The 24678-nt window shown below is 45.8% G+C and overlaps 1 protein-coding gene across 5 annotated transcripts; it reads left to right on the top strand.

Moving 5' to 3' along the window:
- Positions 1-1823: 1823 nt before the first annotated feature.
- Positions 1824-24007, top strand: LOC111842182 (uncharacterized). 5 transcript variants are annotated; one of them, XM_072714295.1, is made up of 35 exons: positions 1824-1957; positions 2124-2243; positions 2877-3101; positions 3196-3414; positions 3646-3957; positions 4054-4266; positions 4352-4597; positions 4669-4932; positions 5045-5260; positions 6368-6562; positions 6633-6899; positions 7012-7227; positions 14486-14680; positions 14751-15017; positions 15130-15345; positions 15445-15642; positions 15713-15922; positions 15997-16164; positions 16302-16517; positions 16656-16885; positions 17030-17159; positions 17335-17525; positions 17661-17844; positions 18389-18598; positions 18754-18937; positions 19300-19501; positions 19618-19782; positions 19949-20149; positions 20424-20976; positions 21064-21186; positions 21376-21483; positions 21866-22090; positions 22895-23231; positions 23631-23757; positions 23931-24007. In XM_072714295.1, exons 1-35 carry the CDS (start codon positions 1900-1902, stop codon positions 23949-23951), a joined length of 7212 nt encoding a protein of 2403 aa, XP_072570396.1. In that variant the 5' UTR covers positions 1824-1899; the 3' UTR covers positions 23952-24007. The 5 variants fall into 5 exon arrangements, with proteins under 5 accessions (XP_072570396.1, XP_072570395.1, XP_072570397.1 ...); XM_072714294.1 differs by having other exon boundaries at positions 4666-4932; XM_072714296.1 differs by lacking the exons at positions 6368-6562; positions 6633-6899; positions 7012-7227 and having other exon boundaries at positions 4666-4932.
- The last annotated feature ends 671 nt before the right edge of the window (positions 24008-24678 follow it).

Genomic DNA, 24678 nt, shown 5'->3' with positions numbered 1-24678 from the left:
TACGGGGAGGCACAGGACTGGAAGACGGGCACACCAGGGAACAGAGATGAAGCAGGACAGGGATCAGGAAGACGAGGTGGGCAGGCAGGACGGGCAGGGCAGATGACGTGGCACAGAAGACAAGAGAGGTAGAATGCTTAGTAGGGCGCATGAGGGCAACAATACTTCGCAACAGTGGTTAGTCAGAGTGCTGTTAAATAGACGCTCGTAACGAGGCTTAGTCACGTGGCCCCGCCCACCGAGGCGTGACATATATATCGTGTCCTAAGGTCATGGAAAAGCCAGTAGGATTTGTAGGATATACAAACAGATATTTGGATTGAGGAATCAATGAACAGTATATTTTGTTTAGAAACACTTTTAGGTTTTTTAATTATTATTTATTTATGTATTTGTGATTTGTTGTGTTAAGTGACCTTGGGTGTTTTGAAAGGCGCTGAAAATAAAATGTATTATTTTTATTATTTATTAATCATAAGATGCAATGATGGACAACAATATCTTAAAAATAGTATATTGTCTAAAGTCCAAGTTTTCACGATTTTAATAAACCTGTTTATTAGGTACGTACATCGGCCTATTTAACGACATACACGAATCAGAAATGAATTGAATGCAGTGCTTCCTTTTAATGACGCAGTGCGACACGAGCTCCATATACAGCACTTACAATGAATTTAACTTAATTGTGTCACCCTTCTAGGCTGTATTTGTACCAAAACATGGAGGAATGGTTAACGAGCGTTAGAAAACGCAGATCATTTCCATCGTTCTGCAAGTTCCTCTGAATACGATTTAGTATTTAACCTGAATTATCAGAAAAAATAAATAACACGTAGCCTACATGAATTCAGCAGGAATAACATTATACTGAGATCTTTCGAAGATCTGGATATACTGAAGATCTTTCAAAGTCTACAGACAACTGGAACGAAGCTGCGTATAAATAATCTCCGACTGATTTAAACAAAATTGATTTTCACTAGGTTTTGTGCTGTGAAGAAAACTCCACTCTAAAAGACTGGAATAATGGCAAATAGAAATGGATACTATGAAGCTGGTGATGTTTATTTTAGTTTGAAGCAAGTGAGATAATCATCGTTATCATCCTGGTTTCTATGTGGGTAGCATCGTTGCCTGCCTGGGCGTTCAAATCAAATGCGGAGGTCGTCCCCTATAAAATCTTATCGATATAAAACGTTAGGCGAACGGGCTTCTATGAATTTCCTATGATGCCCCTCTGTGACAGCACGTTGCAGAAACGGAGCTGACAGGTGGCTCACAAAATTCATAAATGCAATCAACATAAGGAAAACATTAAACGTTATATGTTAAAAAGAAATGCCAAAAGTTAAATATGAAAAGAACAATATACAGCCATATAAAATAGATTAGATATTCGTGAATGAGTCCAGGATGGTGGGCTTATGGGGATTTGATCTACTTGGACCCAGGGGCGTTGCTAGAGATTTTGGGCCCCATGAAAGCATATCATATTAGGCCCCCCAGTCCAAACCAATCTAGTTATTTTCCTAATTTTTTAGGGCCCCTGTCACTCAGGGGCCCTTGGAATCGTCCTAGCTTTCCTCCCCCTTACGGCGCCCCTGCTTGGACCCCACAAGGACGTGGAGGCTCTGGGAACGTGGCCAAATGCCCATGCTTAACCCGTCCAGTTGCAGAGGGTTGTGTGTTTCATTCCCCAGGCTACAGAATCCGGATGAAGGGTTTTGCTGCCACGCATACGGGCATTCCCGGTCACGCCTTTTAAATTGAATTATCACATGGTACAATTATTTGCCCTGCCATTAGGAGGCTTGTCCTAATTGATTTATTTGTTTATAAAATAGATTTTCAGACAGCCGTAAAGCTATTTGACTCAGACTAAGTAGATGGGCGATCATGGATTTATTACGGTTGCTGTGTATGATTGCATTATGGACTTCGAGAGATTTATTAGGTATTTTGAAGAAGATATTAAGACGTTAACAAACACGTTTCATTTAAACCACCGGGCAAACACTAGTGAAAAGTAATTTTCAGCAGAATTTTGTGGCGAACACCAACGAACCGTATTCTAGGCGTTTTTCTTGCCGTACTTACAGTGTTTTTCTCCAACGGGACAGGTTTGAGTCAGAATTGTCGAAGAGATCAGTGGCAGTGTGATGATGGAACATGCATACCAGCATCCTGGCGCTGCGACGGCATAGGAGACTGTCTAGACGGCTCTGACCAGATAGACTGCGGTATGTTCGATAACATATTACGCGGATATCAGATTGCTTACAGAATTTTTGCTGTATTAAGTATGGTCAAGGAATATAGTGTTTATTTCCTGCTAAAAAAAAAAACCGCTCGATTCCCATGCTGGTTAGTGCTGGTTTGGTGCTGGAGGACCAGCATAGCTACATTATGCTAGCCATGTTGGTAACAGCTATGCAGGTCTGTGCTATTTTTTTTCCCAACACGGTTTATTTAGATGAAGGCTTTTCAAAATCTGAACCTCGATTCCAAATCCAGGCCTTGTTTTCAGTTCTCCCAGGTAGTTAGTTTAATAATTATTGATTCTGATTGGTCAGAGGCTTCACACCTGGCTCACAGGTAAAGAAAGGCTGGAAAATCAGCAGTGCTTGGACCTCAAGGACCGTGATTTAAATAGCTGTGGTTTAGATCAAACTGTCCATGTTAAAATAATGCGCTCAAACCAAGTAACATGTCATGTTATATACTTTTGGACAATGCTTTGTTTTTTTGTAGCTGTAACATTCTGTATGTTTTCTAAAGGTGTGCATAAATAACGATGCACCTAAAATAATACTTAGTCTATCCTAAGTAAGGCTACTGTATGGCTGCAAAAACCTGTTCTCATTCCTTCCCAGCATGCCCGGCGTTTCTGTGTTGGGATGGCTCCAAGTGTGTTAACCATTCCCTAGTCTGTGATGGCCAGCCAGATTGTGATGACCGCTCGGATGAGGGGGAGTGTCTCACAGGCCCAGGGTGTCTCTCCAGTGAATGGCGGTGTAGGAATAAAGCGTGTATCTCCCAAGCCTCTATGTGTGATGGGAAAAATGACTGCATGGATAGCTCTGATGAAGAAAACTGTGGTAAGTGTTCGAAACTGGGAGATTTGTTAAACCTGTGTTCGTGTTCCACTTAGCTATTGCCTGCTTGATGCAAAATCATGCAACACTTGCGCAGATTTTAAAATGGCTTATGCCACACCTACAAGTGTATATATGCTGGAGTTGAAGGAGGGCAACCTTGTGAAGACGTTGGTCTTGACTTCGAATGAGGGCATCCAGTCGTTTGACATCGACTGGAAGTGGAACTGGATCTTCTGGGCCAATGGTACGGGATATTTGAAGGCAAAGAGTCTCCTCCAGGAAGGGTTGATACACATCCCTGTCCTGAGCCCTGGTGAGTTATGTGATCAGTGTGTTTATTGCAAAAATACTTTCCCAGAATACTCAGCGAAGGTTCAGGTAAAGGGTCTAAATGGGTTTCCGGTTGCCTCTTGTCTTGTTTACCAAGATTGTTTTCAAAAATTGTGTTATGTTGGGTAAACCCTTAACATTTGTCTAGTGCAGTCTTTGTGCACCTTGCTTTGTTCAAATATTTTCACCTGTGCTCACCTCTTCCCTTTTTCAGCCTGTTTGGTAAAAGTTGACTCAAGATCTGGGAGCATATACTGGCTGTCCTGTAGTAGGTTGGACCTGGTTATGACTACAGTCAGCCAAACTGTCAGTGGCTGGGTCTCTAAGCAGTTATATAAGGCTGGGAGTGAGGTCCTTGACGTGTGCATTGACTGGCAAAGGGGGAAGCTGTACTGGTTGGAGGATGGAAAAGTCTTCGGTGTGGGCATGTCTGGTGGGAATGCCAAGGCTGTAATGAACGTTCAAGGAGATGTCACCAGCATGGTACTGGATAGGAAATCCAGTAGCTTCTTCTGGAATTCGAATGGTTAGTTCCACATACAGCAAATAGTAGAGAATCTGCTTTGCCAGATGCTGAGCTTGAGCAGCTGTCTGTTTGACAACCGAATTGTGTTCTGTTCAGGCTTGAAGGTGGTGAGCCTCTTAAAGAAGAGACAGTACACTGCTGCTGGGGGGTGGAATTTAACTGGCACAGTCATGGCTGCCCAGGAGCCTTTTTTGGTTTCATTGCTTGATAATGTCATGGTTCTATGGGATCGCAGAACTGGCAGACGTGTGAGAACGGTCTCAGTGGGGAAGGTCCTTGGAGTTGCTGTGTTTGGTCCTGTGGCTCAAGGTAAATATGGTGCCGTTATCTGGTGTCAACATAGCTGTTAATGTGGTGGCAAATAACTTCATGAACTTCATAAATGTCTTTGCAGATAAAAACACCCCTCCTGCATATGCCTTGGTCTCGAGCCAGACCCCCTTCATATCCTCCGTACATCAAAATGAAAGTGTCACCTATAGAGATGTTTCTCCCACCCAGACACTGAGCTGCAAAAGTCCGTCAGTTTTGTGTCAAGGGACACGTTTGTGCCTAAACTCAAATCAGCTCTGTGATGGGCAGTTGGACTGTCCAGATGGGTCAGATGAGGAATTCTGCCTCAAGGCTTGTAAAGACCAAGGTAATACATTTCTGCATAAGCACAATAGATTGGTTTGAGCAAGAGTTTCAGGACTCTGTCTCCATCAGCAGACTTCTTGTGCAAGGACAGGCGGAAGTGCGTGTCCAGGATGCTGGTGTGCGATGGCCATGTTCACTGTTATGATGGCTCTGATGAGGTGGGCTGTCCCACGGCAGAGGTGGGTGTCCCACGAGTGACCCCGCTGAAGTGCCGGTTCGGCTCACAGCTGTGCCAGGATGGCAGCACGTGTGTCCTGTACATCCACTTGTGTGATGGACAGCTGGACTGCAAGGATGGGTCTGATGAGGATGGGTGTCCTGTACAGTGCCACACGGGTGCGTAACTCATGCTGTCATGACAGTGCATTGCTAATAAGTCATTTAGCCAAAATCTCATGGGGCCATTGAGCTTAACCATGTTTTATGGTGTGTTGTCATACTCATACAGGGCAGTTTCAGTGTGCCCATGGGAAGAAGTGTATTGATATGGAACAGGTGTGTGATGGAGTGGCACAGTGCCAGGACAGATCAGATGAATTGGAATGCTGGAAGCCGTCAAAGAGCTGTGCCCATCGCTGTGACAACAAGACCCGCTGTGTCCCTGAATCTTTCCGCTGTGATGGGGAGAAGGACTGTCTGGATGGTACTGATGAGCTGGGCTGTGGTGAGTCCAGGCTTGCATGGTACAAGCAGAATATAATCACTTTGTAAATTTGCTGGAAATTGGGTGATGATTTGAACTGCGTAGAGTATGGTGTAGGTCTTAGAGTAGTACGATATGGGGGGGGGGGGGGGGGGTAAATGCTGAGGCACTGCTATGGGTGGCTGCCCTTCACGGTCAAGCTTGCCGTGAGAATTTCTCCATGGGGATCAATAGTGTAATCCATTATTTTTTTAAAAATAGAGTTGAAAATTTACCCAGAATAGGTTTTTTGGCTGTATTTTACCTACCAATAGTCTGCCAGATAACTTGCTGGTGTTGGTGCAAGTTGTGCCAGCAGATACGAAGCAGTGCAGACAAATCATTCAATTTTATTTGTATAGTGCATTTTTACAATATTAACATGCTTCGACACAATGTATATTGTCCCCACCCAAAGTCCCCAGTGAGCCAGCTATAGGTGACAGTGGCAAAGAAACTCCCTACTAGGAAGAAACCTTGAGAGGAACCAGACTCAAAGGGGGAGCCCAACCTGCTGAGCTGGCAGAGGAAGTCAAATTAAAGTCCTGATTTTATTATTTTTTTTTATACACCCAGACTTAAATCGCAGTGTATATGCACGACAGTGGCAGCGGGGAAGGCAGGAGAGACGTCGCAAATCACTTTTGCTCAGTATTATCTATTGAAGCCAAAATATTTCCCTTCAGTGGCAGACTTTATGCTCAGTTCTTGTTTTGCTTTTCTCCTGACTCATTTCTGACAAACACGGTGCACTGTGAGTCAAACTGCAAGCATGAAAATGAATGGCTGAGTGCATGCAGAGCTCATGCCGAAGCAGCAGGGGTAAACGTCAAACTAATTTCTGGAACATGTCAGATATTGGAAAAGAACGATCATTAAAATAGCAAAGCTTGCTGACTTAATTTTCTTTTCACATCCATGACTGAAAAAATGTTTGGTTTTACCTTGTGGTCTCATCCCAGCTATCGCAGTCTTTGCAATCTGACAATTGTATGTGCGTAACCTGGATCGTCGATCGTACGTTGCAATCCTAATAGGTCTTGTAGCAAAATTGGTACATGGTCAGATTTGATTTTACTGTACCTACAGGCTTGAATACACATCCTACTTGGGTCCCTGTTCCAACCCTTGCCACTACTGAGAAGGTCCCCAGCTGTAAAAGTCCATCTGTATTTTGTCAAGGGACCTTCCTGTGCCTGACCCCAAATCAGTTCTGTGACGGGAACCTGGACTGTCCAGATGGGTCGGATGAGGAATTCTGCCTCAAGGCTTGTAAAGACCAAGGTAAAGAATTTCTGCTTGAGCACAATAGTTCATCATGAAGTTCCTGCTCAAAGCAGTCTGTCTCCATCAGCGGACTTCCTGTGCAAGGACAGGCGGAAGTGTGTGTCCATGGCGCTGGTGTGCGATGGCCATATTCACTGTTATGATGGCTCTGATGAGGTGAGCTGTCCCACGGCAGAGGTGGGTGTCCCACGAGTGACCCCGCAGAAGTGCTGGTTCGGCTCCCAGCTGTGCCAGGATGGCAGCGCGTGTGTCCTGTACATCCACTTGTGTGATGGACAGCTGGACTGCAAGGATGGGTCTGATGAGGATGGGTGTCCTGTACAGTGCCACACGGGTGCGTAACTCATGCTGTCATGACAGTGGATTGCTAATAAGTCATTTAGCCAAAACCGCATGGGGCCATTGAGCTTAACCATGTTTTATGGTGTGTTGTCATACTCATACAGGGCAGTTTCAGTGTGCCCATGGGAAGAAGTGTATTGATATGGAACAGGTGTGTGATGGAGTGGCACAGTGCCAGGACAGATCAGATGAATTGGAATGCTGGAAGCCGTCAAAGAGCTGTGCCCATCGCTGTGACAACAAGACCCGCTGTGTCCCTGAATCATTTCGGTGTGATGGGGAGAAGGACTGTCTGGATGGCACTGATGAGCTGGGCTGTGGTGAGTCCAGGCTTGCATGGTTCATGGCTGCAGAATATAATCACTTTGTATATTTGCTGGAAATCGGGTGATGAATTGAGTTGTGTAGAGCATGGGTGCCCAACCTTTGACTCAAGATCTACTTTTCAATGGCCAGTGTGCTGAGATCTTCCAGTTCAAAGTAGCTCTGCTGCAGCCACCCACAGGAAGGCTGCATGCACCATGAAGGGGATGGGGAGCTCCATCCCCGGATGAGTCGAAACCGTCAGAGCTAATAGGGTCCGGCCTGTTGGGGATCAGGGCTGATGTGATGCTGAGGCTTCGCCTGCTGTATGGCGGCGCTCTGGACCCAGTTTTAGGCGGCCCATTGGGGTTGGCACATGGAATGTCTTGTCTCTCCGGCAAGATGATCATCTTCCTCTGCTCTCGGGGGAGCTTCATAAACTCCACGTTTTGGTGGCAGCTCTCTGAGGTAAGTAGACCCGGGAGTGGCCAGATTTGGGAGGTTATACTGACTTTTTGGTTTGGTTGTTCTGATGGCTGCCATACTCGGGGAGTAGGTGTTGCTGTAGCGGATCAGCTCCTTTCAATGGTGTCCATATCCTTTCAATGAGCATATCCTGACTTGGGCTAAAGCACTCCCTGGATGTCTTGTCTGTCTCAGTGTATGCTCTGACTACGGTGAGTGATGTCTTTGTTGAGGGAGACATTTTACTTGCAACTTCACTCGGTGATTGAAAGGTGCCCATGAGGTGACACTCTGGTCATGGATGACTTCAATGCAACCACTGGCACTGACAGGGCTGGCTATGAGGATTGTGTTGGTCCCCATGGGTCTGGAGACCGGGGTGAAAGTGGCTCCATGTTCTTTGATTTTTCAAAAGGTCAGGGGCTGTGTATCGTTCAATCCTGGTTCCAACGCCCTGAGCCGCATCATTGGACTTGGTACTCGAATACTGGTGGTGCGGTGAAGGAGATCAATCTCATCCTCGTGGGTAGACACTGGAGTCTCCTGCAGAACTACAGTGTCTACAGAAGTGCTCAGTTTGTGAATTCTGACCAGACTTGTTGCTACTCTGAAGATTCATCTTAGATCTTGTAGGCTACTGCCTACTAGGAAAAATGAGGCTGGACTTAGCCAGACTCCAAGATCAAGCTGTTTCTGATGAGTTTGCACGCAGTTTGTGTGAGGAACTTGGAATCTTTGGTGCGTCTGCTGACTCTGATGTGGGAGACCTTCCGTGATAAGACCCTGAAGGTTGCCAAAGGTTGTGTTGGTGTTGCCAGTGTTCCTAGGAGGCGTTTCATCTTGCAGGTCACCCTGGATATTACCGAGAGGAATCGCAGTGCATGACTTGGTGGCAACTCCAGTCTGTCCTGGGAACTGAAGGAAGGCTGAGGGCTCTGAGGGCAGATAAGGAGGTGTTAGACGAATCTGTGAGCAGGTGACACTGTCCAATGTCCTGCTGACAAAGGAATCGAAGCATTACGCACATTTGAATCTCTTCCTCGGAGACTTTCAGTAAGGGTGGGTGATTGGATGGTCCTTACAGATGACACTACAGTTATGACCTGCTGGACTGGCTACTTTGAGCAGTTGTTTAAAGCTGACCCTCCAGCTAGGATATTGGACATCTCTGGGTCCACAGTTCTCGAAGATGATCCTCTGATCAGCTGTGAACCACCCAGTCTCACTGAGATTGCATGGGTGATGAATCAGCTGGGGGCAGGGAAGGCTGCAGGGATCTGTAGTATCTGGGTTGAACTTCTCCAGGCTGGTGGTAAGGATGTTTTCCTGGCTTTGTGAGCAATGTCTTCTTCCATTTGGGAGTCAGGCATTATCCCAGCTGACTGGAAAGCAGGACTTTGTAGTCCCTATCTGGAAAGGGAAGGGTGCTCACCTGGATTGTGGCAACTACAGGGGGTTAACAGGATCAGTGATCACTTGCTTGCCTGCCAGCTTCTGGTACAGTCTAGTTTTCCATCTGGTCTACCATCTACCGCATCCTGGTACTGAGGGTTCTCATCCAGCACAAGCGTGGATATCGGCAGAGGTTCTTTGCAGCCTTTGCTGATTTTCGTAAAGTGTTCGACTTGGTTGATTGAGTTGCCCTGTGGGACATTCTGAGACTACACGGGATTCCAGCCTGTACACTGGTACTGTGAGTGCTGTGCAGGGTGGAGGGAGAACCTCTGCGTTCTTCCCAGTTGATTCTGGGGTTCGCCAGGGGTGTGTTCTTGTTCCTACCCTGTTCAATGCTTGTATGGACTGGGTATTGGCCAGGGTCGTGGGGTCCAGCAGCTATGGGGTGTCCGTTGGTGAATAAAGATTTTCTGATTAGGTCAGTTGCTCCGGAGCTTTGCTCGGTCGCCGGTCGGGGCCGGGAGGACATTTTCCACTTTTTTTCCCGCTCCGGCAGTAGCCTGCTTTGAGAGGGTTTTTGTGGTTTTTTGGCCTCCCTAGAGCAACTTCGCTTTAGTTTAGCTAAACGTGGTTCAGCAGGAAGTTAATCTCGGGTAAGTAATTGTAAATTTGGTTATTTTAAAAGTTAAATTTAAAGGTTGTTATCGCTGACGCTGCCGGATAATTTTATAATAAAGTACCGATTTAACGCAAGTGTTAATTTAGTGTTTTAGTGTACTCGGCACTTTGTTTTAACTATACGTTAATTAGATCAGCTAAAAGTTTAAATATTCTCTATTAATATACTGGGCTGGGAGTAAAGGACGGGGACATAGTGAGTTAGGTAATTATGGGGCCAGCTCAGTGTTGTGTTTGCAAGATGTTTGCCCTTCTGGATGCTTGCGTCCAGTCGGACTTCGTCTGCGAGCGATGTGGGTTAGTTGACTCACTCATGGTCCAGGTTCGTGACCTAGAGGAGCGACTGGCTCTCATCCAGCATAGCAATGAGTTAAAGGAGAGAGTTAATACGCCTTCTAGGGAGACTGTGTGTACGTCACAAGCGGGGAGGGGGGAGAATGATGAACAGGTAGGTCGAGAGAGCTGGGTGAACGTAGGTCGTAGACGTAGAAAAGGGCGTACACAGTTCACAGAGGCGGCATCACCTGAAGTAACGGTTTCTAACCGCTTTCAGGTGCTTCCAGCTTTAGAGCCGGAAGAGACTGGGGAGGCAGGTGGGCCCTTGGGCACCAAGGAGCCACCTAACCCCAGTAGGAGGGAGGTTGTGGTAGTAGGGGATTCAATTATAAGAGGTGTAGATAGTTATGTGTGCACCCGTGATAGAGGGTCCCGTACGGTGTCTTGCCTGCCTGGTGCCCAGGTAGGGGACCTTCCAGATCGAGTGGACAGGCTTTTGGCCCCAGCCGGGGTGGATCCAGTGGTCGTGGTGCATGTTGGCACCAATGACATAGGAAAGGGCAGAAGGGCTGTTCTGCAAGATAAATTTATAGAAGTCGCGGATAAGCTTAGAAGCAGAACATCCACGGTGGTATTCTCTGGAATACTTCCCGTGCCACGTGCAAGTCAGGCAAAATTAGCTGAGATAAGGGGATTAAATGCGTGGCTAAAATGGTGGTGTAGGAAAGAGGGGTTCAGGTTTATGGGGCACTGGAAGACCTTCTGGAACAGGTGGGACCTGTTCAAGCCGGACGGGTTGCATCTGAACCATAGGGGAACCAGTGTATTGGGGAGGCGTATGTGCAGAATAGTTGAGGAATGTTTAAACTAGGGACTGGGGGGGCAGGGAGGTCAGTTAAGAATTTATGTGGGGAGAGACGGAAAGCCCAAATAAATATTAAAAGTAGACACTGTAAAAGGCCTACCATTAGTGGTCTGTATTTGAATGCTAGGAGTATTAGAAATAAAATTAATGACTTAGAGGCTTTAATTTCTTCAGACAATTACGACATTATAGGAATAACTGAAACATGGATGAGTGACAATGATGGTGATGAATATAATATGGATGGTTATACGTTGTTCCGTAGAGACCGGATAGGCAAGAAGGGAGGTGGTGTTGCAGTATACGTAAAAGAAAACTTGCAGGCAAGGGAACTCACTGATAAAAATAAAAATTCAGAAGCTGTATGGATCAAACTTGATGCTAAAGATTCAAATGGCCTAATTGTCGGGGTTTGTTATAGGGCACCTAATGTAGCTGTAGAGGAAAGCAGTATATTATATGATGATATCAGGATTATGAGTAATAAAAATGATGTGGTGGTTATGGGTGATTTTAATTTACCTGGGATACAGTGGGACACAGTCTCTGGCTCTTCTGTAAATGAACTTGAGATGGTGGAATTAGTACAGGATTGTTTTTTTACTCAGTTTGTTAATACTCCTACCAGGGGAGAAGCCCTTCTTGATCTCGTTTTTTGTAATAACCAGGATAGGATTGGAAAATTAGAGGTTTTAGACCCATTGTACGGTAGTGATCATAACATGGTTAAATTTGAGGTTAATTTTAGTGTCCGAAGAGCAAAGTCTAAATTAAAAGTATACAATGTTAGGAAGGCTAACTTTAATGGTATGAGACGGAAATTAGAAACTGTAAACTGGACAGAGTTAAATAGCAAAACAGTTGAAGAGGCATGGGAATTTTTAAAAAGCACATTGTTGCAAGTGCAAGAGGACTTCATACCTGTTTCCAGCAAAACTAAATCTAGGAAACGACAACCAAGGTGGTTTACTAAGGAAATTAAGAATAAAGTCAGGAGGAAAAGGGCTCTGTTCCACAACTGGAAAATAACTAATGATTTCAAAATCAAGCGGGAGTATCTAAGTCTACAGGCAGAGTTAAAAAATGACATTAGGCTATCAAAGAGGGATGTAGAAAGAAAAATTGCATTGGAGGCTAAGCATGACAGTAAAGGTTTCTTCCAATATTTTAACTCTAAGAGAGCACTAAAAGCTGAAATCACTAATTTGCAGGATAGTAAGGGCCTTATAATTGATAATGAAATTGATATGGTAAACGAGTTTAATGATTATTTTTCAAGGGTGTTCACAATAGAGAACACAAGTAACTTACCACCAATTAATACGAATACAGCATCGTCTTTAACCAATATATGTATAACTGAGGTTGATGTGACACTAAGCCTAGCTAAACTCAAAATAAATAAATCGCAGGGGCCTGATGGCATCTTACCTTTAGTCTTGAAAGAGATGAGGGATAACCTTTGACTTTAATATTCCAGAAATCGTTATCTGTGGGTGTGGTACCATCAGATTGGAAGCATGCTAATATAACACCCATATTCAAAAAAGGGGATAGAAGTAATCCAGCAAACTATAGGCCAATCAGTTTAACTAGCATTACTGGAAAAATAATGGAAGCTATAATTCAAGTGAAAATGGTAGATTACCTAGATGCAAATAACATTATAAAGGATAGCCAACATGGATTTAGGAGAGGTAGATCCTGCTTAACGAATCTGCTTGAGTTCTTTGAGGAAGCTACAAGTGAAATTGATCACAAAAAGGCCTACGATGTGATTTACTTAGATTTCCAGAAAGCCTTTGATGTTGTCCCCCACAAACGGCTCTTGTTAAAGCTTAAAGCTGCAGGAATTTTAGGAACTGTGGCAGCTTGGATCAAAAACTGGCTAACTGATAGGAAGCAGAGAGTAGTTATTAGAGGCACTATGTCACAGTGGGCCTCCGTTTATAGTGGGGTACCGCAGGGTTCAATTTTAGGACCACTATTGTTCCTAATTTACATTAATGATATTGACACGAATACATATAGTAAACTGGTTAAATTTGCAGACGACACTAAGGTGGGCGGGGTAGCAGATACTAATCTAGCAGCAGAGAGGCTTCAACGGGATCTGGATTTAATTAGCGAATGGGCTGATACTTGGCAGATGAAATTTAACACAGATAAATGTAAGGTAATCCATGCAGGGAACAGAAATATACAGTACAGATATTTTATGGGTTCCACTGAAATAAAGGTAGCTGATTACGAGAAAGATCTCGGTATGTATGTTGATGCTTCCATGTCCCACTCTCGCCAATGTGGGGAAGCAATAAAAAAGGCGAACAGAATGTTGGGTTATATCTCTAGATGTGTGGAGTTTAAGTCAAGGGAGGTGATGTTACACTTATATAATTCCTTGGTAAGACCCCACCTAGAATACTGTGTGCAGGTTTGGTCACCATACCTCAAGAAGGACATTGCTGCCTTAGAAAAGGTGCAACGAAGAGCTACAAGAATGATTCCAGGTCTTAGAGGAATGTCTTACGAGGAGAGGTTAGCGGAACTGAATCTGTTCAGCCTTGAGCAAAGGAGACTAAGGGGGGATATGATTCAGGTCTATAAGATTCTAACGGGTCTGGATGCTGTTCAGCCAAATGACTATTTCAATATTAGTCTAAATACTAGAACTCGTGGCCATAAGTGGAAATTAGCGGGAGAACATTTTAAAACAAATTTGAGGAAGCACTTCTTTACACAGCGTGTAGTCAGAGTATGGAATAGTCTTCCTGCTATTGTAGTGGAAGCTAAAACCATGGGTTCCTTTAAATCAGAGCTAGATAAGATTTTAACAACTCTGAGATATTAGCTAAGTTCTCCCCAAACGAGCTTGATGGGCCGAATGGCCTCCTCTCGTTTGTAAATTTCTTATGTTCTTATGTTCTTATGTTCTTATGATCTTGACTTTGCAGAGTCAATGGAGGTTCTGGTCAGGGCTCTTTGGAGACTGAGGAGTCTGAGTGTCTGGGATTGCGAGTGTCCTGGATAAAGACCAAGATCCAGGCATTTAATGGCTTTTTAAGCACAGCCATCAGTAGTCTCTGTCCGTGGGGAGAATGTTGATCTTGTTCAGATTAACTAACTCAGCAGCGACATCCACGTCTCATCAGATGGATTGGAAGAGCATAGGAGGATCATGAGGTCATTGGAAAGGGGTGTGTGGCACTCCCAATATCTTTGCAAGAGGACCAAGGTCCAAATCTTCAGTGTCCTGGTGCTCCCTGTCTTGTAGGGCTGTGAGACATGGATGCTATATAATGAACTGAGAAGATTGCATTCTTTTGGTACTGTGTCTTTGGAGAACCCTTGGGTACTGTTGGTTTGACTTTGTGTTGAATGAGCGATTTGCTAGAGCAGTCCCGAATGAGGCGCATTACCTGCATTGTGAGAGAGCATCTGACTGAGCTGTGTTTCTGCGTGGAAGATCGCCAGCCAGGATTCCTAGGAGTTTTGCTGTGTTGTGGGTGCAGCAATGTGCTGAATCGGCATATGCTTCCTGACCTGACTGTAAAAATGTTTTGGTGTAACTTATTGATATTTAACTGTATCTACAGGCTTGAATACACATCCTACTTGGGTCCCTGTGTCAACCCTTGCCACTACTGAGAAGGTCCCCAGCTGTAAAAGTCCATCCGTATTTTGTCAAGGGACCTCTTTGTGTGTGACCCCAAATCAGCTCTGTGACGGGAACCTGGACTGTCCAGATGGGTCGGACGAGGAATTCTGCCTCAAGGCTTGTAAAGACCAAGGTAACGAATTTCTGCTTGAGCACAATAGGTCGTCATGAAGCTCCTGCTCAAAGCAGTCTGTCTCCATCAGCGGACTTCCTGTGCAAGGACAGGCGGAAGTGTGTGTCCATGGCGCTGGTGTGCGATGGCCATGTTCACTGTTATGATGGCTCTGATGAGGTGGGCTGTCCCACGGCAGAGGTGGGTGTCCCACGAGTGACCCCGCTGAAGTGCCGGTTCGGCTCCAAGCTGTGCCAGGATGGCAGCACGTGTGTCCTGTACATCCACTTGTGTGATGGACAGCTGGACTGCAAGGATGGGTCTGATGAGGATGGGTGTCCTGTACAGTGCCACACGGGTGCGTAACTCATGCTGTCATGACAGTGCATTGCTAATAAGTCATTTAGCCAAAACCGCATGGGGCCATTGAGCTTAACTATGTTTTATGGTGTGTTGTCATACTCATACAGGGCAGTTTCAGTGTGCCCATGGGAAGAAGTGTATTGATATGGGGCAAGTGTGTGATGGAGTGGCACAGTGCCAGGACAGATCAGATGAATTGGAATGCTGGAAGCCGTCAAAGAGCTGTGTCTATCGCTGTGACAACCAGACCCGCTGTGTCCCTGAATCTTTCCGCTGTGATGGGGAGAAAGACTGTCTGGATGGTACTGATGAGCTGGGCTGTGGTGAGGCCTGTTTTATATTGGTCAAATTGCTAGTGATTTAGACCTTATTGCTAGTCCTTTAACACTTGTACCAGAATTAACGCCAAATCTGTTTTGCAGAATCTATGGACTCTGTTACTCTTCTGGCTCAATATTCTGATTCTGTCACCACGGCAGTGCCAACAAGTTGTACAAGTCCTTCCGTTTTGTGTCAGGAGACATCCTTGTGCCTGTCCCCTAAGCAGATATGTGATGGGAAATTGGACTGTCCCGATGGTTCAGATGAGAAGGTTTGCATTGAGCAGTGTCCTGACACAGGTAGGCTCTGCTTGTTACTGTACTTGAATATTCGTCATACAGGTTTCTGAATATTCATTCATTCCCACAGAGTTCTCCTGCCAGGATGGACAGACTTGCATATTAAAAACCCTAGTGTGTGATGGACATGCTGACTGCCCCGATGGTTCTGATGAAAATCGTTGTCTTGGACGTCCTCCATGTATTCAGTACTGTGACAGAGGGACCCGATGTCTGACTAGTCGGCAATATTGTGATGGCGTTGCAGACTGCCAGGATGGGTCGGACGAGATGAACTGCTGTGAGTGAAGTTGCCTCCACTACAAAGAACGTAGAGGTCCTTGCAGGTTTAACTAATGGATGATTCTTCTCTAGCAATTAAAGCAGACTCTGTCCCAGAGAAAAAGACCCGGCAGTGCCGTGTGGGCTTCAGATCGTGCCGGGATGGCAGCGCGTGTGTCTTGAACAGCCACCTGTGTGATGGACAGCTGGACTGTGAGGATGGATCAGATGAGGATGGGTGTCCTGTACAGTGCCGTACAGGTGGGGTTCTCTGTTTGCTTTGGGTGGTATGACTTCCTAACCTGCATCAGGACAATTCTTGTTGCAATTGTTTCAACAGGATATTGCCCATCTAAATTACATTGACTATAGGCTTTAGAGTTTCTTCTTCTCAACAGGGCAGTTTCAGTGTGCCCATGGGAAGAAGTGTATTGATATGGGCCAGGTTTGTGATGGGGTGGCACAGTGCCAGGACCGATCAGATGAATCGGACTGTTGGAAGCCATCAAAGAGCTGTGCCCATCGTTGTGACAACAAGACCCGCTGTGTCCCTGAATCTTTCCGCTGTGATGGGGAGAAGGACTGTCTGGATGGTACTGATGAACTGGGCTGTGGTGAGTGCCCCTTCTCTATGGCAGACAGTCCAGGTTTTTGTTCCTACCTGGACCGTCTGGGGGGTCCCCAAAAACCAGGTTGGAACCTGGTTTATGGAACCGCATAGAAATTGCACATCTGGCTCTTTTTGGTCACAGGTGTGGAGGATTGCAGCCATAGGACATTCCGTTGCCGCAGTGGCCAATGTGTTTCAGAAGGCATGCGCTGTGATGGCTATGCAGACTGCCGTGACCACTCTGATGAAGAGGGGTGTCCCAAACCCCCACTCTGCTCCTCAAACCAGCGCTGTCCAAATAGCCATGAGTGTCTCCCGAAGGAGTGGATCTGTGATGGTGATGAAGACTGTGAAGATGGAGCAGATGAGGCAGTAAGTGCTGTTGATATTGCTATTCTTGGATCCTGCTGTGATTCATTGCAAGATCATTTCTGAAATGGTTTTGTTAGTTCAGGTCAATTTTTAGGTTTGACTTGCATATGATCTAATTGACTGCCACATTTATGCACTATTCAGAACTGCAAAGCTTATCCAGTGAAATGTGGGGCATTCCAGTGGATGTGTGCTTCAAAGACCCAGTGTATTCCCATGTCCTGGAGGTGTGATGGGGTGAAGGACTGCAGTGATGGTAGTGATGAAGCTGAATGTGAGTTTGGCATTGTGGAAATGTGCCACTTCTGTTTTCCCCATCGCTTAATGTAAAGTTGCTTCACCATTTTTAGTGTCCCCCCCCCCCCCCCCCCCCCACTGGGTAGCTATAGGATTTTGACTGCAATACTGCACACATACACTGCCATTTTGTAACTTTAGTGTTTGTCCAGGTGGGCAGAAGTGTTACCCTTACCAGTTCGCATGTGGGACTGGAGAGTGCCTGGATCTGGCCCTCGTGTGCAATGGAGTTAACAATTGTCTGGATGGCTCTGATGAAGGAAAGACTTGCCTCACTGACACGTGTTCTGGCCCTTCCCGGCCCCCATGCACAGACATCTGTTACAGCACGCCCCAAGGCACGGTGGGTAATCTTGATGGGAGGATATTACCCAATTAGGAGTTTTATGCTAAACTGTCAGTCTGAGTTTGCCTGTCCAAGTGGTGTCTCAATAGGAGCACAGCTAATCTCCCTGCCCGTCTGCTTTTCTCATACCAGCGCTGTGGTTGCAAGCCAGGTTTCCAGCTTCAGTCTGATGGTCTGTCCTGTACAGACGTCAATGAATGCCAGCAGAACTCTCCGATCTGCGGTCACACCTGTCTTAACACGCGGGGCTCCTACCTGTGTCTCTGCTACCCAGGATACTCCCTGGAGCCTGATCGCCACCGTTGCAAGGCCAAAGGTGCTGGCTGCCTGCTGCTTAAGTGTATAAAGTTTGTCCTCAATCCAGTCCGCGGGGACCCGCTGATGGTCCGCGTTTTTTGGAGCCAAGATGGAGCAAAAATGTGGACCAGCTATGGGTCTCTGAGGACTGGGTTGGATAAACTTCTCTATAGGCTAAAATGATTTTTGTTGGAATCAGGGCAACCTGCAGCGTCCATTATCTTAAATGTTTGTGTAGGTTTTTTTTTTTAGCTGGCTTGCTTTATTTCAAGTGCTTTACAGCTTGTAATTCAAGTATCTGACATTTCTACATCTTAAATGCTTCAAAAATGATTGCTTGGAACCTGCTGGACTTGTTTTTACAGCCAGGCTTCTTGCTACCCTCGTGGTTTAAGATGTCATCCACACACATAAAATTTCTTTTTAAAAATCTTGTCATGCCTCTAGTGCAGATCAGCAGGTATGCTGTATAAAGGACAGTGCAGTGATGTTAACTTGGTGTCCGAATTGCATTTAGAAAATGCCCTCATGAACCTGTACAACACTTGCCTCTGCTTGACCAGATGAGCCAGTCTTGTTGGTGTCATGCCGATCTGAACTCCTTCTCATTGGACTCCGGAGTGGTAACGTAGAAGTCCTCCTGTCTTCCAAGACCCCAATTTTCTCAGTGGATTATGACTGGAAGGAAGACAAGGTATTCTGGGTCGGCCTCGAGGAGGAGAGCATCAGGTGGATGTCTCTGGATCAACAGATTAAGGGCTTCTTTATCAAAGGTTTGTGGCATAAGCTTGGAGCAACACAGAAATACCTCTGGGATTAAATTTAGGCATCTTTCGAAATCATGTAACCATGTGTGACCTGACTGATCTCCCTTCCAATGTTTGACATGATTTGAGTTCCAATAATGCATACAAAATTTTCTTTACAGGGGTCAAGCCAGAATGTATTGCTGTTGACTGGATAGGGAGGAACCTTTACTGGATTGATGGAGTAGCAAGTCAGATCTTGGCAGTTCAGCTTGATGGAAATGCCAAGAAACGTCAAGACTGTGCTGTGGTGCTAGATGAGGATTTACAGCAGCCTCAGTCACTGGCACTGCATCCAACAATGGGGTAAGAATCAAACGCTGCCTGTTTTTCAGGTGCAGTTAATCCTGTTCCACCTACCTCTGATTTTACTGAAATAGATCCTACTACCATTCTTAAAATGCTGGTTGAACAATGATTTTGGTAAGTGTTGGGGAGGTTGAGTTTGGGAGTCTCTTAGCTAAATTGACTCATAGATATGATGACCCTTAGCCCCCAAAGTGCTCCAAGGGTGCCATATATATGACTGACCCTCAATCTAGGTTCTTGCCTGTATATGCATCTCAAAATTAGATCAAGATGGGGTGAACAAAACCACAAAAAATCCAATGTACTTGTACAAACTGCAAATAAAGCATTTTAATTTCCTTTTTTGTCACTTGTGGCAGTTTGATGTTTTGGTCAGAGTTTGGTGCTGCACCACAGATAGAACGTTCTGGAATGGATGGATCTGAGAGGAAGGTTGTGGTCAGTAGTGGTGTTAGTTGGCCTGGCAGCTTGGCTGTGGACATGCTTGAGAAACGGATCTACTGGACCGATGAGAAGCTGAAGTGCATTGGGTCTGCTACATTGGATGGTGAGAATATCAAGGTATGGGGCAACAGTTCTGGGGTCACAGTGGACTACCTCACGATTGAACTAAACACATAGGAAGTAGGAGTTTTGTTTGATTAATCTATAATGGATTTTTTTCCCAAAACCTTAAGATCTTGCAGCTGACTGAGACTCCCAGCCCACTCTCAGTGGGAGTCTTTAATGAGTTGATGATCTGGTCAGATGCTAAAAGACAGACTGTCCAAATGGCCCACAAGCTCACAGGAAAGAACCGCAAGGTTGTGTTGAAGCAATCCCACCAGCCCTTTGAACTCAAGGTGAGCTCTGGTTCATGATGAATTCCTCAAAGCCAGTCTGTCACATTGCAGAAGAGATTTTGTTATGGCTGTGTGTGTGTGTGTGTGTGTGTGTGGAACTCTACATTTTGGTATTCGGGTGCTTGGCCTGGATACCTGGACACTACCTCAGCCATGTGCTCTACAGGTGATGCATGCCTTGCAGCAGGTGAGTGTGCCCACTCCCTGTTCCAAGCTGCACTGCTCCCACCTCTGCCTGCTGGGCTCGGGGCCTAAGGGTGTGTGTCGCTGTCCTGTGGGACTCCTGCTGGCTGCAGATGGTGCTACATGCACAGCACCTGAGGACTCTGCCTTCCTCATGCTGTTGTCTCCCAAAACAGTCACCCAGGTACCTATATAAATGACAGGGGGCGCTTGCTTGCCAATTTGTAATATCATTCATGCATCCAGGTATGAGGAGCTTAAAGTACATTATGTTGCTGTTCAAATCAAAGCTTTGCCATGTACTCTACAATGAAACTTAACAGTGAATAACTGAAAGGGATCAGGGCTATCAAATCATAGATTCCTGTATTACTCATCAGGTTTTAGTGTGTATTTCAATCACTTGAACCCACCTGTTGTCTTGGTGGCATTCCAAAGTTACTTACCCCTCCCATCAGATCCCACTGCAAGGCATGCAGAGGCCTCCGGGGCGAATGGCGTGGCCAGAGCACACTGCACTGTCACTGCCAGATGCCAGTGATGCAGCGCTGCTGGACCTGGTGCTCGCGGACCGGACCCTTTATTTGGCAGATGCAGGTCATGCAACAGTTGACGTATTCAAAATGGATAAGGAGAGGCTCCTGCCACGGAGCCCCGCAGTCCGTCTGCCAGCAGGGGACAGTGTGACCTCACTGGCAGTGGACTGGATCACCCTCAGCCTGTATTGGAGCAGCAGCCAGCAGCCTCGTATTCATGTGACCTCTGCCCAAAACCGCCACACCATCACACTGCTTGCTGACAACCTGGAAGCACCCAGTGCCATCACACTGCACCCCCCAGCTGGCTGGCTCTGTTTCGCCGACCTGGGCCTACCTGGAAGCAGGAGGCAACCCCAAATAGAATGTGCCTTTATGGATGGCCGGAACAGGACCCTCACCTGGGGCAAAGCAGTGACGCCAACCTCCCTTACATTCTCCCCCCAGGGCTCCGAGCTCTACTGGGCTGATGTTGGTGAGTACTCTGGGAAGGGGCTGTTTAGGATCCTGAATTTTTAATTTCTAAAACCATTATGCTTATTGCGCTCTAATTTCTTTTCAGGCTTGGGAGTTATCAGCTCCATTCAGATAAATGGCACAAGATACAAGGAACACAAAACTGGTGGTGGCCTCATCATGTCCTTTGCTTGCAGTGACAACATGCTCTTCTGGGTCACCGTCAATGGTTCTGTCAAATTTTAACTATGGTGCCATGAGCCCTAATTGTCAGTAGAGGGTGCTGTTAGCTCATGAACAGCAGCAGTGGTTTAGTTAAATTTAGTTCTGCTGCATTTCAGATTTAAGTTACGGGTGATCTGGATGCATGTGTAAATCTTACTAGTTTGCTAAATTTTTATTTTGATCTTACTTGCAGACACGGCGGAAGTTTGGTACAGCGATGGTATCCAGCCGAAACTGTTATGGTTTGAAGTGGAGACTGACGTCATTGCACTGAAAGTCTACAGCAGGTCTAGCCAGAAAGGTGAGTCGACGGCCCTCTGTAGCCATGCCCTGATACTAAAAGAGCCACTTTGTGCTCCTGAGCTGTGGTACGTTTGGCAGTCTGCCAAAAGGTTGGCTGTAAAGGGAAATAGGCTTTATGAATTGTCGATTCATTGTAGGTCTTTTCATGGGTCTCTTAAGTTTGTGGGATCAGTTTTTGGTTCTTTTCTGCTTCAACTTTCCTGAATACTGAGATTAGTGGGGAGTTGGGGGCGGGGGGGGGGGGGGGGACTCTCCAATTTAACAAAAGCTTCTGGAAGAAGGTACTGTAGAATGTGTATTAGTGCAGTAGTAACTGACAATGCCCATGTCCAGCTACGTCGGGCCACACTTTACACTAAGTCATTTGACACTGATCTTAGGAAACAACTACTGCACCTTTGGGAATGGGGGCTGCCGGCAGCTGTGTCTGCCCTTCCCTAGGGGGCGCACTTGCCGGTGCACCCAGGACCATGCTGTGGACTGTGAGCCCGGCCCACGCTGCCCACCTGGAACTCAGCCCTGCAGGGATGGTTACAAGTGCCTTCCTAGAGTCAAGTTTTGTGATGGGATTCTGGATTGCATGGACCATTCTGATGAGGAGAGCTGTGAGTTCTGCTTCGTGTGTGTGTGTGTGTGCACGTTTTTGCTTCTTACCTCGTGGGGTCACTTTTGGTTTCCCACAACCCTAACCAAACTTATCTTATCATAGTCAGGATCAGTTCAACCCATAGAAATGAAGAGTCCCAATAAAGGTGTGTGGGTTCCCAGGGGAAATCTTCTATGCAGTGATGTCTCAAGCTGATATAAAATCTAGATCAAAACTTGATCTGTTCACTTTCCCACATCCGCCTAATTTACATCAGTTGCTCAGAACATAAGAATCCGTCAGGCTGCAGTAACCCTGAGACACTTTGCTTGAAACTATGAACTATCATGAAGTCAGCTGTGTGGAAATGCTTTTAATTGGGAAGCTGAAAGCAGCCCGACAGCTACCTGTAATGCTTGTAAGTCCATTCTTTTGAGACGAGGTAACACAACAAATCTAATTAGGCACTTGCAGAAACGAGGAGGAATACTGTGAAGCTATGGCTTACCCCGATGAGTGCTGTTATGGATGTTGCGTTGTGGGAACCAAATGTGATTTTAAAACATATTTTGACATTGCAGGAACCTCCTTTTCAGTCCCCCACAAGGGTAAACGATTTTACAAAAATCTAACCTCAATCAGAAATACCAAAAGTCTTGTATTTGGTTTAGTTACTTATGGTTAAGGTTAGGGTGGTCTTAAATATTCAAAACCACCTCAAACTCCTTTTTGACCAACTGGGTTGCTGCTGTGCAGTAAATACCAGTTGCCACTGTGCGCACACTGGCATTTCACTGACACAAGGGACTGATTTGTTACACAGGTTCCAGGGACGATGCCTCCAGTTCATTTAAACGCCTAGACACCGAGTCCTGGGTTACAGAGCATCCCCCAGGCCTCTTCACAAGCCCTGCTCAACCCACACGAGAGAATGATGCTCTCCGAGAGCTGGACTCGCAGTCGTGCGATGCAGAGCTGTGCCACGGTCACGGCCACTGCGTCTATCTCACTGGGGAGACCAGGTGCTACTGCATCTCTGGTTATGGTGGTCCATTCTGCGAGAACAAGCTTGGTGGATCCGCTGCGGTCCTGGTCACCCTGGGTGTTGTCGCCGTCTTAGTCGGCGTTTTCGGAGTCGCATTATTCATCTACAAGAAAAGGTACCTTGGGATTTCTAGGCCAGTTTTACCGTAATTTTGGGGTGAAGGGTCTGGTCTATGTGGCTTATTTTTATAACACTGCTATTTTTAGAGGTGCAATGATTGATAAAACATTAGTGTTAGTTGGTAAGAATTCAGATTAACCGTTCCCGGTACTAATGTAGATGGAGTCCTGAGGTCAAGGTTTCCTTAACATTCTGATCACTTTACCCCACCCAAAGAGTTGTTTACCTGCCTTAATTGTATTTCAAGGCTGAAACTTGCCTGGGCAGTACTTCAGGTGCATCTTGCTTCATCTTATTGTGAAAGTCTTCACATCCCTAGATATTCAGATATTCATATTTACTTCCTGTTTGCATGCTGCATGTCATGATCATGTGACCTGATTGTTTCCCACAGGTCAGCTTGGTTTATAAGGATCCTAAGAGTGGGCAAATCCAGTGAGAAGGAGAACCTCATGTCAAGCATAGAGGCACGTTTGGCCTACTCTCAGTGCTTCTCCAATGATCTGTATGATCCAGACGAGGTAGGCCCCAAATGTCCAAGGTGCTCAAACTTGGCGGCTTTTTCCTTCCAAGGGGCCGGTGTGGTTAAGGAATTTGTACAGCCTAGTTAATGTCAGTTGATTGTGACCACCACCCTCCATTTTATGCAGTCACTCATGTAGTTGTGAGAAACTGACTATAATTTCTCTTTCAGGATTTGGCCATTTCAGACTAAAGGACTGTCACCTGGTTTGCTCACATGATTTGGGAAATAAAGCCTGTTGTCACTAAGCTCTTGTGGTGGAGTTTGTTCCATTAACAGACCCCAGACATATTGGGGTATCCTGCAGGGGTTGTGAACAATAGGGTAAAATCAGGCTAAAGGCTCATAGCATAGTTTACTCACCTTTTTATGATTGTTTACTCACTTATGCATTTAAAAAATTCTCCCCTCTCCCGCTTCACTCGATGACAGTCAGTGCTAACAAGCAGGCTAATCAATGACAGTCCTGCAGCGTGCATGGGGAGCAGTGGGCATCAGACTGTTTGCAATTGCTAACATCCCAAAAAACTGCAAATGAAGGTTGAAAATGGTAAACGGTGTGTTTATTTTTCATTTAAGCTCACAGTTCTGGAGTACTGTAGCCAGCAGAATGTTTAGCTGGCTAATAGACAACATTAAATAGGCAGCTGATATGAATCTGTGTAAAGGCATTTCCATTTCTGCAAGCTGGACATAAACATATCCATTTCCACATGATTTGGTGTCAGTGGTACCACAGACCTGCGTAGATGTTAGGTGGCTTATACACCCTTTAACTGCATAAGGGTGTGTCCACAGGTATGTATAGTTTACCCACTGCATTGCATTTTTTTAAGTGCTGTCAAACTATATACAAATTTTTAATCAGATTAATCACAGGGTTGTTGTGGATTAATTTAGATTAATCACGATTAAATAT

This window comes from Paramormyrops kingsleyae, chromosome 7, assembly GCF_048594095.1.
Source record: "Paramormyrops kingsleyae isolate MSU_618 chromosome 7, PKINGS_0.4, whole genome shotgun sequence".
In the NCBI taxonomy this organism is placed as follows: Eukaryota; Metazoa; Chordata; class Actinopteri; order Osteoglossiformes; family Mormyridae; genus Paramormyrops; species Paramormyrops kingsleyae.
Note: the sequence above shows the minus strand (reverse complement) of the source record. Positions and strands in the feature narration are given on the sequence as shown.

Coding starts and splice junctions, on each gene's coding strand:
- LOC111842182 (XM_072714294.1), top strand. CDS start 1,900: ATGGATTTATTACGGTTGCTGTGTATGATTGCATTATGGACTTCGAGA. Junction 1,958..2,123: donor GACTTCGAGAGATTTATTAG/GTATTTTGAAGA, acceptor CCAACGGGACAG/GTTTGAGTCAGAATTGTCGA. Junction 16,165..16,301: donor TCCTGTACAGTGCCGTACAG/GTGGGGTTCTCT, acceptor TCTTCTCAACAG/GGCAGTTTCAGTGTGCCCAT.